At 46.9% G+C, this 17,008-nt stretch overlaps 1 protein-coding gene across 4 annotated transcripts in view; it reads left to right on the top strand.

Annotated features, from left to right (window-relative positions):
* Positions 1-17,008, top strand: part of VPS35L (VPS35 endosomal protein sorting factor like) — a 147,605-nt gene that overhangs the window by 113,021 nt on the left and 17,576 nt on the right. For all 4 annotated transcript variants that reach the window (XM_021931799.2, XM_021931798.2, XM_021931797.2 and 1 more), the window contains 2 exons: positions 1,334-1,473; positions 13,708-13,873. In XM_021931799.2, coding sequence (XP_021787491.1) covers positions 1,334-1,473; positions 13,708-13,873 — 306 coding nt within the window. The remainder of the gene's footprint in view (positions 1-1,333; positions 1,474-13,707; positions 13,874-17,008) is intronic.

The raw sequence follows: 17,008 nt of genomic DNA, 5'->3' as shown, positions 1-17,008 counted from the left end.
GCACCTGCCCATGACAGTACCTTGTTCACAGTTGGTGCTTAATAAATATGGAAGGGGTTTGAGTTTGGGGTTTGGGAGACAGCCAGGTGAGGAAGCTTCCAGAGCAGAGCAACTTGACTCAGAAAGCTTTACAAGGAGTGTCTTTCTGTGACATGTTTCTTTTTTCCCCCCTCTCCTTTGAAGAAGGAAGAGATGGCAAAACTCCACCATCCATCTTCAGACACATACTCTTCTCATTAAACGTAGGCCTTTCTTCCCAGGAAAGTGAGCATTTGCTGTTGCATTTGCCCCTCTGATGTGCTGGCCGGTGTTCCTGTTTTAATTCAGGATGCTGTTCACCCCTACAGTGTTCTCTTTGCATCTCTGGAAGTCGTTTTGGAGTGGAAGTCCATTTGGACCATGAAAACATTTGATCTTGTCGGATAGTTTAAAATTGCATTTGTCAGGTCAATGTTTTGGTTGTTTTGACCTTGAGGCTTTTTCTCACAGTCAATACCTTGGCAGTTTTAGAAGGAACTTTCTCTCCCTCTCCGTCTTCCCCTCCACCTCCCATCCTTCCTGCTCTCCTTCATCCCTTCCACCCCATCTCTATCCTGTTGCGCACACACATTCTCTCTCCACTCCTTTTCTTCCTCGCTTGCTCCCTTTGAAGTCTCCTTGTTTTACAGATTTTTTTCATAGCTCTTTAAATATCTTCATTTCCCAAATGATTCTATGGAGCTGAATTTACTCAATCAGAAGTCTTTAAGCTGTGTGTGTGTGTGTCTGTCTGTGTGTGTGTGTGTGTGTGTGTGCTGTGTTCCTTCAGACATTTTGATGGCTATTTAACAAAAATGGTGTGCACTAGAATAGATTCAAACAGACGCGGGTTTGAGCTGCAGCTCCACCACCAACACTGGAACTTCCTATGTACACAGAACACTGTTGCGGGATGAATCGCTTCTCTTTCCTTCCCTTATTTCTCGTCTGTGAAGTACACCTGTCGACAGCACCCTCCTCGCATGGTAGACATGAGAATTCAATGAACCAATCCAAGTTGAGCCTTTAGCCCAGGCAACTGTCATTTCTAGACTTTTTACAAAAATTTGCGACCTGCTTTTTTCACTTAATAACCTAAAGGCAATTTGACAGAGGTTCTCTGAGCTGAAGCAGTGCCCTGTCAAGCAGATATTCCTCCAGCTTCATCATGGTTTGCAGAAACCCTTTGCCAGGACCTGCCCTTGGCACCACCTGACTTCCACCTCTCAGGACTGGCCTTCAGGCCATGTGAAGAAGAAAGCCAACTAAATTTCCCAGAGTTCTAATACACTGACTTTTATCTTCTGTCTTGCAGCTGATGCTTTTTTCAAAGCCGCTATAAGCCTCATTCCGGAAGTTCCAAAGATGATTAATATCGACGGGAAGATGCGGCCGTCGGAATCGTTCCTGCTGGAATTCCTCTGCAATTTCTTTTCTACCTTATTAATAGTTCCGGTACGTTTCCTCAGCAGAACCATAGGACATGTCTTCCTTTGACCTGCCTTATAATATTATGTGTTCTTAGATCTAAAACTGCGGGAACATTCTATCTAATATCTTTGTGTTGGTTTTCCAGTTAGGTATTTGAATTGCTTCATGAATTTTCTATTCTTGCTGGGTGGGGATCATACTATAATAGTAGAGGTACTATGTCAGCTCAGGCTGCTATTACAAAGTGCCGTAGGCTGGGGGCTTAAACAACATTTATTTCTCAGAATTCTAAAAGCTGGAAGGCTGAGATCAGGGTGCTAGCCTGGTTAGGTTCTAGTGAGGACCCACTTCCAGGTTGCAGACAACCATCTTCTCTCTCTCTCTCTATCTCTTTTTTTTGAGATGGAGTTTCACTATTGTTGCCCAGGCTGGAATGCAATGGCATGATCTTGGCTCACTTCAACCTCCGCCTCCCGGGTTCGATTCTCCTGCCTCAGCCTCCCGAGTGCTGGGATTACAGGCATCTGCCACCACACCTGGCTAAGTTTTGTATTTTTAGTAGAGACGGGGTTTCACCATGTTGTCCAGGCTGGTCTTGAACTCCTGACCTCAGGTCATCCGCCTGCCTTGGCCTCCCAGAGTGCTGGGATTATAGGTGTGAGCCACCGTACCTGGCCTTTTTGTGTATGTGTTTAGGAGTCTCGCTCGTCACCCAGGCTGGAGTGCAGTGGTGCAGTTATAGCTCACTGCAGCCTTGAACTCCTAGGCTCAAGCGATTCTCCCGCCTTAGCCCCCTGAGCAGCTGGGACTACCAGCTCATCTTCCCATTATGTCCTCATATGACAGAAAGAAAAAGCAAGGACAAGCTCTCCCGCCTTTTGAGCAATTGGTCCTCTGGGACCTAATTACCTCCCAAGGGCCGCACCTCCAAATACCATCACATTGGGATTAGGGTCTCGGTGTATGAATTTGCAGGGGGATGCAAACATTTAGTCCACTGCGCTCTCTATACTGCAAAGGCAGAGCTGTCGCTCAGTGGGGAGGGGCACAGGCCTTGGAACCAAGATGCCCGGCATGGAATCCTGGCCCGTCCTTCTTCCAGCTCTACGTTCTTGGGCAATAATATAACATCCCTGTGCTGCAGTTTCCTTGTCTATAAAATGAGGATAAGAACTGTCACTTCTCTGAGTTGCCATGAATATTAAGTTAGTGAGTACTCACAAGGTCAGAACAGTGCCTCTGCGCATAGTAAACTTTCTAGAAAGCACTGAGAAAGTGGCGACAAAGTTATTTTGATGGCAAATAACAGAAGCTAAAGATAGCAGAAATTAAGAGGGGCACTGTTGGAAGGATGCTGGGTTTTTCGTGGAATGGAAGAGATATACAGCCAGGCTTGAGTTGGAAAGAATGAGGCCACTCTTGGGACCCAGCAGGAGGAATTCCTGGACCCTCCCTAGCAAGGGTCCTTGTAACTTGCAGTCCACCTACTCCCTGGGGGTCTGGCAGAATGACGTGAATTTGGATGAGGAAAATGACAGCTTTATTTTAACAAACGTCTGAGTGAAATTTACCTTTCACTCGATGAATTACAGGCAAAAAGCCACAGCAGTAGTAGCAGTCGCTGGGACTTTGTCACCAAAAGAAATCAACAAATATGTTCACATCACATTTCAGATGTGAAAGATATTCCAGAAGATTGTTTGTGTTCTTCTTCCTTTAAAAGCACAGCAGTTATTAAGCCGATTGCTAGAGCTGTTAATGCATTCACAAAGAAGCAACAGATTATAGTATCACAAATGCATGGAAAAAATATTTTGCCAGCTGTATTTTAGTGTAATTGGTTTTCTTTGTAGTCTTACATGTTTTATTTGCTGCATTAAAAATAATATTCCAAGAGCCGGGCACTGTGGCTCATGGCTATATCCCAGCACTTTGGGAGGCGGAGGCAGGCAGATCACCTGAGGTCAGGAGTTTGAGACCAGCCTGGCCAACATGGCAAAACCCCGTATCTACTAAAAGTACAAAAATTAGCCGGGCGTGGTGGTGGGCACCTGCAATCCCAGCTACTTGAGAGGCTGAGGCAGGAGAATCGCTTGAACCCAGGAGGCGGAGGTTGCAGTGAGCCGAGATGACACAGTAGGTTGAACTAGGATCGCAAATCAGCATTTTTTAAATAATCTATTTGTTTTATTTTGAGACAGGGTCTTGCTGTATGCCTAGGCTGAGCTCCTGGGCTAAAGTGATCCTCCTGCCTCAGCCTCTCATGTAGCTGGGCCAACAGGCATGCGCCACCACGCCTGGCTAATTTTTTTAAATGTTTTATAGAGGTGCATTCTCACTACATTTCCCAGGCTCGTCTTGAACTCCTGACCTCAAGCAATCTTCCTCCCTCAGCCTCCCCAGTACCTGGGATTACAGGTGGGATCAACCATATTTGGCAAATGGGCATTTTTAAAAGCCCCTTCAGTGATTCAGGGGTAAGTGGTCCTAGGGCCATACTTTGAGAAACATCACCCTGAACTTGAGCCATGAAAGTGCCTGAGCTCCAGTGGGATCCAGGTTCCTTTTTGGGGTGATGATATGTTCTAAAATTGACTGTATTGATGATCGCACAACTCTGTGACTATCCTAACAATCACTGAATTGTACATTTCAGCAGGTGTACTGTTTGGTATGTGAATTATACCTCAGTAAAGCTGAGAAAGCAGAAAGTGACTCAGCTCCTGACTCTCCCTGTTCAGATTCCAAGTTCTCAGAGAGAGGGGAGCGAGCTCAGGAGGCCAGGCTCAAGGACTGTGGACACGGCTTCAGGATAGGGGCCTCTTGTTGTCCTGCAGGGAGGATAGGCGGCACCCCAAGACGGGGCAGTGTGCAGTGGCATCTTCTAAAGCTCCTTCACTTGACACTTGATGACACTGTTTTCAGATCTCCATATTAGTACTTTGTAAGTTTCTCTCTTTGGGTAAACTAGTCATTTATCAAGTGAGAAGGCATAAGAATAAAATCAGGGTTTTGAATTCAGCAGTTGGTAAAAGTCATTGTTCATTGATTAATCGGGACGCACTCAGCATCTGCAGGTTAAGAATCACTAGAGGCTTTTTGAAAAGCCTTCTCAGATTTAGAAGCTTCTGTTCAGTCCCGACCCGAAGACTTCATAGCGCTGAGACCTTGGGAAAGTTTTGTAACTCCTCAGAGCTTCAGTTGTTACCTTTCTAAGGTGTCATCGCAGTGCCCACCTCAAGTGACTCCTGTGAGGGTTAAATGAAATGATAGCTGGGAAAGTGCTTTGTAAACCTGGAACTCTGTCCCTGGGATTACAGGTTGATGTCTGGAGGGCAGATCCAGCCAGTAAACATGTAGATAGTTGCTGGCCATGTCCTGATGGAGAACATTTGGAATGAGTTTCCCACATTTAAAAATGGGTAGATCACAGAATATCCCAGATTTGCATCTCCCCTTGAAAAATCAGGTCCTATCACATGGGCCCGCATCCTGCAGCCTGGCCGGTTGGCCACAGCTGGGTACCAGCTGCCCTATGCAGGTGGCGTATGCCTTTCTCTCCAGTTTTCCTGGGCACCTCTGGACCCCTTAACCCCATTTCTGTTGTCCACTTGGCCCCTTAGGCATTTGTGGAAAGCGCTCCTGTTCTCAGCAGATTTGAGTTATTATTCCTTGTAGCATTACATGGGGTTTTGCTGGGGTTTAGTAATGATATGAGACAAAGAATAGCTGCAGTTCACGACACCTCACTAGGTGCCCATGCCTTGCTAACGCCACTCATTAATACTCACTCCTGGGAGCCCTCCTGGCAAGCTCCCCAAGGTAGGAGTCATTGCACCTTTTCCACTGAGGAAACCTGAGCCGGAGGACCCTTGCAATGTGCCTGAGGTCACAAAGCTTGTAAGTAGCAGAGCTGGGATTCAAACCCAGGGCTGCGCTACTCCAAAGCCTGTCCTGCATGACCTAAGCCGGAAACGTTTGCAGTGTGCCTTATTTGCTCAAGTTCATTGAGCACTAGCAACCCTATATCCCTCCTTGTGGGACGCAGCATTAGTAACTACTCCCAGATGCTACAGGATGCTTAGCCTGAATAGCCAGGGCTGAGAGCCGAATAAACTCCCAGGTGATGGGATGTGCCACACCTGAGCCATGCCCACTATATGAGTAGATCTGGCATGAACAAGACTCCCACATCTCACTTCTTCCCACATCTCACTTCTACCTGCTTCAGTTTTTTTCTTTTTCCTTCTTTTTTGGAGAATCTTACTCTGTCACCCAGGCTGGAATGCAGTGCGTGATCTCCACTCACTGCAACCTCTGCCTCCTGCGTTAAAGCAATTCTCCTGCCTCAGCCTCCCAAGTAGCTGGGACTACAGGTGCCCGCCACCACACCTGGCTAATTTTTTTGTCTTTTAGTAGAGACGGGGTTTCATCATGTTGGCCAGGCTGGTCTCGAACTCCTGAGCTCAAGTGATCTGCCTACCTTGGCCTCCCAAAGTGCTGGGATTTGTGCTGGGATTACAGACGTGAGCCTCTGCATGCAGCCTACTCAGTTCAAATTATTTGTTACCTTTCAGGTCACAGCTTTTATTTTAGTTTTATTGTATTGGGGTGAGAACACTTAAAGTGAGATCTACCGGCTTAACCAGTTTTTACGTGTACAATACATTACTGTTGACTTAGGAACTGTGCTGTATAGCAAATCTCTAGAGCTTCTTCATAATTGAAACTGTCCATTGGTTAGTAATTCTTTATTTCCCTACCCCTACCCCCTGCAAACACCACTCCACTCTGATTCTATGAATCTGACTATTTTAGAAACTTTCTTTATATGTGGACTCATACAGTATTTGTCTTCCTGCAACTGGCTTACTTCACATAGCTTAATGCTTTCGAGGGTCATCCATGTTGTTGCACATGGCAGAATTTCCTTCTTTTTTAAGGCTACATAATATTCCATTTGTATATGTATCACGTTTTCTTTTCTTTTCTTTTTTTTTTTTTTTGAGACAGGATCTCACTCTGTTATCCAGACTGGAGTGCAGTGGCATGATCACACTCGCAGCATCAACCTTGACCTCCTAGGCTCAAATATTGTCCCAGCTCAGCCTCTTTGAATAGTTGGGACCACATAAGTGAGCCACATGCCCATCTAATTTTTTATTTTTTTGTGGCGACAAGATCTCACTGTTTTTCCCAGGCTGGTCTTGAACTCCAAGGCTCAAGTGATCCTCCAGCCTTGACTTCCCAAAGTGCTGGTGTTACAGGTGTGAGTCACTGCACCCAGTCTTTTTTTTTTTTTTTCTAAAGAGTCTTGCTCTGTTGCCCAGTCTGGAGCACAGTGGTGCAATCATAGCTCACTGCAGCGTGAGCCACTGCACTCAGCTACCTCATTTTTCATTAGCAATTTTTCTGTCAATGGACATACAGATTGTTTCCACATCTGAGCTCTTGTGAATAGTGCTGCAGTGGGCATGAGAGTATAGCTACCCCTTCAAGCTCCTGATTTCAATTTGTTTGGATATGTATCCAGAAGCAGCATTGCTGGGTCATGTGGTAGCTCTATTTTTTATTTTTTTAGGAACCTCCGTCCTGTTTTTCTTTTCCTTTTCTTTTCTTTTCTTTTCTTTCTTTTTTTTTTTTTTGAGACGGATCATCCAGGCTGGAGTGCAGTGTTGCAATCTCAGCTCACTGTAACCTCTGCCTCTCCGGTTCAAGCGATTCTTCTGCCTCAGCCTCCCGAGTAGCTGGGATTACAGGTGCATGCCACCACGCCCAACTAATTTTTGTTTTTTTAGTAGAGACAAGGTTTCACCATGTTGGCCAGGCTGGTCTCGAACTCCTGACCTCAGGTGATCAGCCCACCTCTGCCTCCCGAAGTGCTGGGATTACAGGCATGAGCCACTGCACCCGGCCCCCATACTGTTTTTCATAGTGACTGCACTATTTTGCTCTCCTACCCACAGTATGCAAGGTTTTCCTAAAGGATCGGTTTGAAAGTTTGATTCATTTTATTTGTTTAGAAAAGATAGGAACCACCAGGCACAGTTGCTCACACCTGTAATCCCAGCACTTTAGGAGGCCAAGGCGGGTGGATCACCTGAGGTCAGGAGTTTGAGACCAGCCTGGCAAACGTGGCGAAACCCCATTTCTACTAAAAATACAAAAATCAGCTGCACGTGGTGGCATGCACCCGTAATCCGAACTACTCAGGAGGCTGAGGCAGGAGAATCATTTGAACCCAGGAGATGTAGGTTGCAGTGAGCCAAGATCATGCCATTGCACTCCAGCCTGGGTGACAAGAGCGAAACTCCGACTCAAAAAACACACACACAAAAAGAAAAGATAGAAACCATTTGAAACCAGATAAAGTCCCTGGGCTGGTTTATTGATGCTTACAAATGTGGGAGTAAACAGTCCCCAGGGTGGCCCTGTCTCCCCTGCAGACAGAGAACTTTCTGGAGCATGTCGAAGTATTCTGCTTTAGCATCAGTAGTCGTCAGCCTAGTCCGGGACTAGTTTGTGGAATAATCTTCCCTATATAATCAAACTGGCGCATTTCACATAACAATGTGGTAAGACAAAGTCGACTTGACTGAACAAGTTCAGCGTCACAGTTTTGAGGCCTCCTTTTGATTCAGTTGCAATTTGCAGGAAATGGAAATGTTACTACCATCAGTTTTGTAGCACTAACGATCTCTGATCCAGCAGGAAGATGTCTTTTCTCCCTCTTATCCTGGAGAAAAGGTCCAGCCATAAACACAGCAAGATGTCCAGGTCTATGTTTCATCATTCAGTCTATTCCACAGACATCTGTCGATCCAGGAATTAAGGAGTGAGCAAGAGAAGCATACCCCACTCAGGAGGACAGACTTCATGTTAAACAAATAAGTACATATTTAACTACAGTTGCTCAAAGCACCATAAAGAACTACATAAGCCAACTACAGTTGGCACTGGTCCCCCAAGAGGCTGATGACTACTGATTAGTGCTGGAAAACTGATGGTATTAGTAATAACACTTCCAGCTTCTCAGGAGGCTAAGGTGGAAGGATTGCTTGAGGCCAGGAGTTCAAGACCAGCCTGGGCAACATAGCAAGACCTTATTTCAAAAGAAAAAGTTTTTTTTTTCTTTTTTTTTTGAGATGGAGTCATGTTCTGTCACCTAGGCTAGAATGCAGTGGTGTGCTCTCGGTTCACTGCAACCTCTGCCTCCCGGGTTCAAGCGATTCTCTTGCCTCCGCCTCCCAAGTAGCTGGGATTAAAGGCATCTGCCACCATGCCTGGCTAATTTTTTTTTTTTTTTGTTGGTATTTTTAGTAGAGATGGGGTTTCACCATCTTGGCCAGGCTGGTCTTGAACTCCTGACCGCGTGATCCACCCGCCTCGGCCTCCCAGAGTGCTGGAATTACAGGCGTGAGCCACTGCGTCCAGCAAGAAAAAGTTTTTTAATGAACCATAGAGACCTCTCAGAGCTCCAGATTTGGGGGAGGGGGTCAGATAATCAGGAGAGATCCCTAAGAAAGTGCCATGTGAGCTGTGATCCAAAGGATGACTCGTAAGTAGTCAGCTAGGTGCAGATGGGGAGAGGAGAGGGCATTCTGGGCCAAGGGCACAGCATGGGTGAGAATAGAGGTGGGAGGTGGGAAGCAGCACTGTGCCCCAGAGGGACTGGAAGAGAGCCAGAGTGACTGGCACATCGAGAGGGCACAGGGGACGCCCGAGGAGCTGGTGAGACAGACAGGACTGAGAGAAACAGCAAGCCGGTGCCTGAGAGCCTCCCGCCAAGTGGTGATCTGTCTCCCCTCCTCCTCCCCTGCCCTCCCACTATCTCTGTTTGCCCCAGTGCCCTTTCTTTCTTTTTCCTGTTCTTCCTTTTGGAAGAACATAAGAGCTCACCTGTGTTCTGGTTCCTTTTCTGAAGGACTTTATGATTACTTAACCAACCTCATAACCACGGACCAGCCAACATTTCACAAATATTCACTCAAAACAAGACTGTTATTATCACCCTCGTTTCGTAGAAGTGGAAACTGGGGTGCAGAGAGATGAAGGGCCAGCAGCTGGTAAATGACGAGCCAGGGTCCAAGGCCAGGGTGTCTGCCCAGCCGCCATGCTCACTGCCTCTCATCTTGGTTCTCCTAGGAAGAGTTAGTTACTTCTAGGGTATTATTAGATTGGTGCAAAAGTAATTGTGGGTTTTGCCATAGAAAGTAATTACTTCTACACCAACCTAATACTTTTTCTCCCAAGGGGTTTAGTAGAAGGATTCCTGCAGACCAGAAACCCAGAGGGATATTGCTGATGTGGTAGGTGCTGGGCCAGCAGGGAGAGACGTCTGAGCCCCTGCCAGGTGCTGCCTGGGAGCCACTTTGTCAGCATTTGTTTGTTCCACTTGGGAGGCAGCCCTGCCAGGGACACCTGGGGACACCTTTTCCCACTGGAAGCGCCATCTGAATCCAGAACCGTTTTCTTCATCTTTAAAAAAAAAAAAAACATTCTATGCCTGCCTTACTTCAGCTGTTGGCACGGAACCATCAGTACAATTTTTTTTTTTTTTTTTTTTTGAGAGGAGTCTCGCTCTGTCGCCCAGGCTGGAGTGCAGTGGCGCGATTTCGGCTCACTGCAACCTCTGCCTTCCAGGTTCAAGCGATTCTCCTGCCTCAGCCTCCCGAGTAGCTGGATTACAGGCGCGTGCCACCATGCCCAGCTAATTTTTGTATTTTTAGTATAGATGGGGTTTCACCATGTTGGCCAGGCTGGTCTCAAACTCCTGACCTCAAGCAGTCCACCCGCCTCGGCCTCCCAAGGTGCTGAGATTACACACTTGAGCCACTGTGCCCAGCCCATCAGTACAGTTTATTAAAAAAAAAAAAAGTTACAACCACTGAAGCATGGATGTCACATGGGAAACTTTTTACTTGTACAGAAGGTTGGAAATAGTCTCCCATGTCTTCAGTTGTGAGCAAAAGCTCACGGAAATGGTTCACCACAAACCTTTACGTCTCCACTGGTCCTTGTACCACCTTTTTGACAGTGTGTAGCATGGTCCGCCACAAGGCTTGTGCATTTGTGTTAAAATGAAGTTGCTAGAACATTCCAATTGTTGTCTATTCCCAAGGCAGATCCTTAAATAAAATATATTTTTGGACAGCCACATAGCAGAACCGAACAGCCTAGTTAAAAACAGCTGTTAGCAAAAGAAGGCAGGGGGAAGTTCCCAGCTGAAACCAGCTCTGAGTAGAAGGCAGATCATGGCATGGGCAATTTTGATATGTGTAGTTTGTGGATGTCAGACTTTTGAGCATCTTGTATTCTCATTCTTGCCAGTATCATAAGAGCAATTCTTTTTTTCTTTTTGTAAGACTCTCACTCCATCACCCAGGCTGGAGTGCAATGGTGCCATCACAGCTCTCTGTAGCTAAGACCACAGGCGCACACCACCACACGTGGCAAATTTTTTTTTTTTTTTGTAGAAACAATATTTGTTATGTTGTTGACCAGGTTAAGAACAATCTTTTTTTTTTTTTTTGGAGCCAGAGTCTTGCTCTGTCACCCAGGCTGGAGTGCAGTAGCGCGATCTCTGCTCACTCATCCCCTACTCCTGGGTTCAAGCAATTCTCCTGCCTCAGCCTCCTGAGTAGCTGGGATTACAGGTGCGCACCACCACACCTGGCTAATTTTTGTATTTTTAGTAGAGACGGGGTTTCGCCATATTGGCCAGGCTGGTCTCAAACTCCTGACCGCAAGTGATCCGCCCATTTCAGCCTCCTGAAGTGCTAGGATTACAGGCATGAGCCACCGCTATCTAGCCCAGGCTAAGAGCAATTCTCCCAGATATTTACAGCTTGTACAAAACATCCCACACCCCTCCACAATTGTCCTCACCCACTTGAAAGTATGACTGCAATATGTACACACATTCACGTTGGATATAATGGCAATGCTGTTCTCATACTCCATACTTGTATTCTAAGTAGCTGACTACATGTATGCCTCCCCTCAGTTCACAAGTTCTGTAAATTCAGAGATGCTTGGTTTATCTGCAGAGAGGCAGTACGAATATGGTACCAGGAGTTAGAAATGTCCACTCTGGAGCCAAACTGCTGGGGCTTGAACCTTGGGTCCCCCATGTACCAACTGTGTGACTTTGGGCCACTTAGCCTCTCAGTGGCTCATTTCCCATCTGTGAAATGGGGCTTCATCATAGTATCACCCCGGAACATAGAAAAGCTATGGTAGCTGCTATAAATGTTAACTGTTTTTGTTTTCGTAGCCACTGCAGTGCCTGCCACATAGAAGGTACCCAAAAACTGCAGTCCATTCAACAGTATTCACCCAATGCATGTCAGTGTCCAGCACTGTCCCAGGAGCCGGAGACAGGGCTGGACTGAATGTCATCAGGGACACCATCCACACTGAGTTCCTGGAGGCGCCATTAACAGAATACGGTGTGCAACCAGCAGACCTGGCGGTGTATTTGCAAATGCAATAGATGACGTGCCTGCCCTCCTGGAGGTTATAGGCTAGCATGAAACAGAGAGAACCAGGAAAACCACGAGATATTGTTGGGCAGGTCACTGAAGGAATACATAAGGTCATTTCAGATAGTGAGAAGTGCTCTGTAAAAACACAAGACAGAGGCTGGGCGCGGTGACTCACACCTTTAATCCCAGCACTTCAGGAGGCTGAGGCAGGTGGATTGCTTGAGCCCAGGAGCTTGAGATCAGCCTGGGCAACATGGCAAGACCTCATCTCTACAAAACATACAGAAGTTCACACAGAAATTTGCCAGGCGTGGTGGTATGTACCTGTAGTCCCAGCTCCTCAGGAGGCTGAGGTGGGAGGAAGATCGCTTGAGCTCAGAAAGTGAAGGCTGCAGTGAGCTATGATCATGCCACTGTACTGCAGCCGGGTGACAGAGTGAGACCCTGTCTCAGAACCACCCCCAACCCCTAAAAAAAGGATGATTTGTGATGAAGAGAGAGTAAGACGGCTGCAGATGGAACGTCAGGGAAGGCCTCATTAAGGAGCTAATGTGTAAGATGAGAACTGCAGGCTACCAGGGAGCCAGTCTGGCCAAGCCCTGGGGCACAGACTCTAAGCAGAGAGAATGTGCCTGGCTGGAGGCCAGAACCTGGACGTGTGTGCTGGCCCCTGGTGCCACTCTGTGCCCTTTGTCCTACTCTGTGTGGGGGAGACTGGCTTCTGGGGACTGCCTCACCTGTCCTTCCTCTGGCTCCCAATTTGTTCAGCCAGCAGGAGGCAGCAGCATGACACAGGGCAGGAGGAAGGCAAGGCTGGGGTATTTCTCCCCCATGCTCGTTGGGCCATGTTTTGGCAATGGCTTTGTTCCTGCGCCCAAGACCACATCTTGGACTAGATGGCCTCCTGCCGCTGCAGGTTCCAGTCATGCTGTTCCCCCTGCTGCTGCGGGTTCCAATCATGCTGTTCTCCCTACCTTAACGTGGCTGGGGTAAGGGAAGGGGACCTGCATGGGGCAGGCCAGCGAGGCCGTGGAGGCGGCTGGCTGTGCAGAGCTTCTGCACGGAGTGAGAAGTCTGGAGAGCTTTCAGCGGGGCTTTCCCAGACTCACATGCACCTTTTTGGAATGGAATTGAAGCTGCTTATTTTTTTACGCCCCAAAACTTTTTATAGATTCAGTTTAGCATCTGAGAAACACCGTTTGCTATAAACTGTGATTGTTTCTCAGGTTTTGCCTTTCCCAAGAGAGCGTCCTCTATTTGGCTGTTACTGCCGCTGAGCACCCCAAAGAGCGAGGCTCTATTTAAAGTCACCGCCTCGAGTGGTGACAGGGATCATCCAGGGGCTCACCCAGCCTAGGTGGCTTCTGCCGTTCCGTCTGCTACAATACCTGCAATCTTGCTTTTGTGGTTAGAACAGGGCTTCCTTTTTTTTTTTTTTTTTACTGCCACCACCCACAGAAAAACAAGAGTGTAATTTTGGAAACAGGCCATTAAGCTGACAGGTAACTTTGCCTTCTCCTTGGGATCCAGAAAGGGACTCTCAAAGCACTTTTGCCCAGACAGGAGCGTTTTGATTCGTAGGAATCACATTTTGTCGTTTTCCTCCATATTGTTTAACCAGGCTTGTGAGTGGGTCTTGCCTTTATTCAGTAACTGACAACATTAATTTCTCCACAGCTGCTGAGGGAGGATCTGGGTTTCTGTGTGATTTTCTTTTTCCCTCCCTGCTTCATCTTTGGGACTGTTGATCCTTTTTTTGGTTCTCTACTAGGATCATCCTGAACATGGGGTCCTGTTTCTTGTTCGAGAGCTTCTCAACGTGATCCAGGACTACACCTGGGAGGACAACAGCGATGAGAAAATCCGCATCTACACCTGCGTCCTGCATCTCCTCTCCGCCATGAGCCAGGAGACGTACCTTTACCACATAGACAAAGGTAGCAGAGCCGCCCTCACCAAACCGTGCTCCACGCGGATTTCATGAGAGGCAGACAGAATGCTTTCATTTTCTCTTTATGTTTTCTCCCTTGCACTTTAGCTCCCATGAACCTCTAGTCCAGGGTCTCACTGTATTTACCTGATCTAAGACTTACCTGGGGCAACTCTTAAGAGTACAGATTCTTGGGTCAGGCGCAGTGGCCCACACCTGTAATGCCAGCACTTTGAAAGGCCAAGGCGGGTGGATCACCTGAGGTCAAGAGTTCGAGACCAGCCTGGCCAAAAGAGCCACATCCCGTTTCTACCAAAAATACAAAAATTAGCCAGGCATCATGGTGCACCCCTGTAATCCCAGCTACTCAGGAAACTGAGGCAGGAGAATCACTTGAACCTGGGAGGCAGAGGTTACAGTGAGCCAAGATTATACCACTGCACTCCAGCCTGGGCAACAAGAGTGAAAACACCATCTCAAAAAAGAAAAAAAAAGGAGTACAGAATCTTCAGCCCCATCCTGCCCTTGATTGATTGATTGATTGACCGAGACAAGGTATCAGTCTGTCACCCAGGCTGGAGTGCAGTGATGTGATCTCAGCCCACTGCAGCCTTGATAGTCCAGGCTGAAGCAGTCCTCCCACCTCAGCTTCCCAAGTAGCTGGGATTACAGGCATGTGCCACTGCACCCAGATAATTTTTTAAAATTTTTTGTGAAGACAGGGTTTCACCATGTTACTCACGCTGGTCTCATACTCCTGGGCTCAAGCAATCTACCCATCTCAACCTCCCAAAGTGTTGGGATTATAACCATAAGCCACCACACCTGGCCTTTCCTTCTTAATTTGCATCTTTAACAAGCACCTGAGATCATGTGGAACATCAGACCAGTTTGGAGAAACACTCTTTAAAAAATAATAATAATTTCAACTTGTATTTTAGATTTAGGAGGTATACGTGCAGGTTTGTGACAGGGGTATATTGTGCATCGCTGAGGTTTGGGGTGCAAATGAGATAGTACCCAATGGGTAGTTTTTCAGCCCTTGTCCCGTCCCCTTCCTCCTCCCTCTAATAGTCCCCAGTGTCTGTTCTTTACATCTTTATGCCCATGGGACCCAGTGCTTAGGGCCCACTTACAAGTGAGAACATGGCAGTAGTTTTCTGTTTCTGCACTAGTTCACTTAGTGCAGAATAATGGCCTCCAGTTGCACCCACGTTGCCACAAAGGCCGTGATTTCATTCTTTTTTAGGGCTGCATAGTATTCCATTGTGTGTATGTACCACATTTCCTTTATCCAATCCACTGCTGATGAGCATCTACATTGATCCTATGTCGTTGCTGTTGTTGCCAGTGCTGCAGTGAACATACATGTGCATGCGTCTTTTCAGTAGAATGATTTATTTTCCTTTGGGTATATACTCAGTAATGGGATTGCTGGGTCGAGTGGTAGTTCCGTTTTCAATTTTTGAGAAATCTCCAAAACTGCTTTCCACACTGGCTGAACTAATTTGCATTTCCACCGACAGAGTGTTAAGTGTTCTCTTTTCGGAGGAACCCTCTTTTGGATCAGTGTGCTACACAATAAACTGGAACAATGGCTAAATATACACATGCATGAGCTTCATGCCAGGCCTGTTCCTTACCAGTCTCAGGCAGGCCCCTGGTGTGGGTGTTTGCCACCTGCTCCTCAGATGATGCCAAGGCTCAGCGGCCCTTATCTGGGTGTTCTGGAGGAGGAGGTGGCCTTGCTCCCCCGTCTGCTACCAGACATTTTGAACTTGCTACTACAAGTTGGGAGCAGCCTCCTCATGTCCTGGACTTACCACAGGACATCCCAATTCCAGGCCTTTTCCCACTGAGCCCAAGTATCCTCCTGCCTGGCAGACCCCCCGTTCTAATTTTTGGATTCCAAAAATTGGTCTTAATGTCAAAAGTGCTTTGGCCAGTAATTGTATACTTTACGGTTTAAAAAACTGTCTCTACACTTGCAAGTTGCAGTGAACACATTAGCAGTGCTTAAGGGATGGCCAGCTTTCTGTCATACCTCTCAGGCTTTCTCTAGCTGGGTCTGGGGACGGAGGATAAATGTAACTTAGGGAGGCTGGTTCATAGCAAGAACGATGATGGCTACCCTGATCTGAGCACTTACTGCGTGCCAAGGACTACGTCAGGCTCTACAGGCCTTTTTCCCCGAATCCTTACAGCTTTACTATGAGGACAGGCATTCATGTTCCCATTTCATGTATAAGCAAGAGGAGATCCAGAAAGACAATGTGATTTACTCCAGGGCTTCCGGTAGTTAGTGATGGAAGTGGAACTCACACCCAGAGTGGTGGGACATGCATTAGACTGCTTTGTTGATTACAAAATAACAGTGTTGGCTGGGCACAGTGGCTCGTGCCTATAATCCCAGCACTTTGGGAGGCAGACACAGGCGGATCACCTGAGGTCAGGAGTTCGAGGCTAGCCTGACCAACATGGCGAAACCCCATGTCTACTAAAATTAATACAAAAAAATTAGCCGGGCTGTTGGCAAGCGCCTATAATCCCAGCTACTTGGATGGCTGACACAGGAGAATTGCTTGAGCTCGGGAGGCTGCAGTGAGCCAATACTGGGCAACTGAACTCCAACCTGGGTGACAGAGCAAGACTCTGTCTCAAAAAAAAAAAAAAAGCAGTGTTTTAATTAAAGCGTATTATGTAACATATATGCAATAAACTTTAGAGCTCAGCGAATTGTCACAAAGCGAACACTCCGAGGTAGCCACAGTCCAGATGGAGAAATAGAACACCTCCTTCAGTCAGCATCACCACCCTACTCTCTGAAGACGCACCACTCTCTCTCCTGACTTCTAGCATTTATTAATTAGTTTGCCACTTTCTGAATAAGTAAATGGAATATTTTGCAAGCATTCTTTGGTATTTGGGTGCTTTAATTCAGCATGATGTCCAAGATTCATCTGTGTTGGTATGCAAAACTGTAGTTCACCTTTTGCATTGCTGTATAGTATTCCTTTGTGTGGATGTACCAAAATTGATTCATTCCTTCTGGATGGAAATTTGCATGTGCAGTTTGGGGCTGTTATGAGTAGTGTGGCTGTGAACATTCTTGCTTGTATTTCTTGGTGTACATTCCCACTGG

Source organism: Papio anubis, chromosome 18, assembly GCF_008728515.1.
Source record: "Papio anubis isolate 15944 chromosome 18, Panubis1.0, whole genome shotgun sequence".
NCBI classification, from domain to species: Eukaryota; Metazoa; Chordata; class Mammalia; order Primates; family Cercopithecidae; genus Papio; species Papio anubis.
Note: the sequence above shows the minus strand (reverse complement) of the source record. Positions and strands in the feature narration are given on the sequence as shown.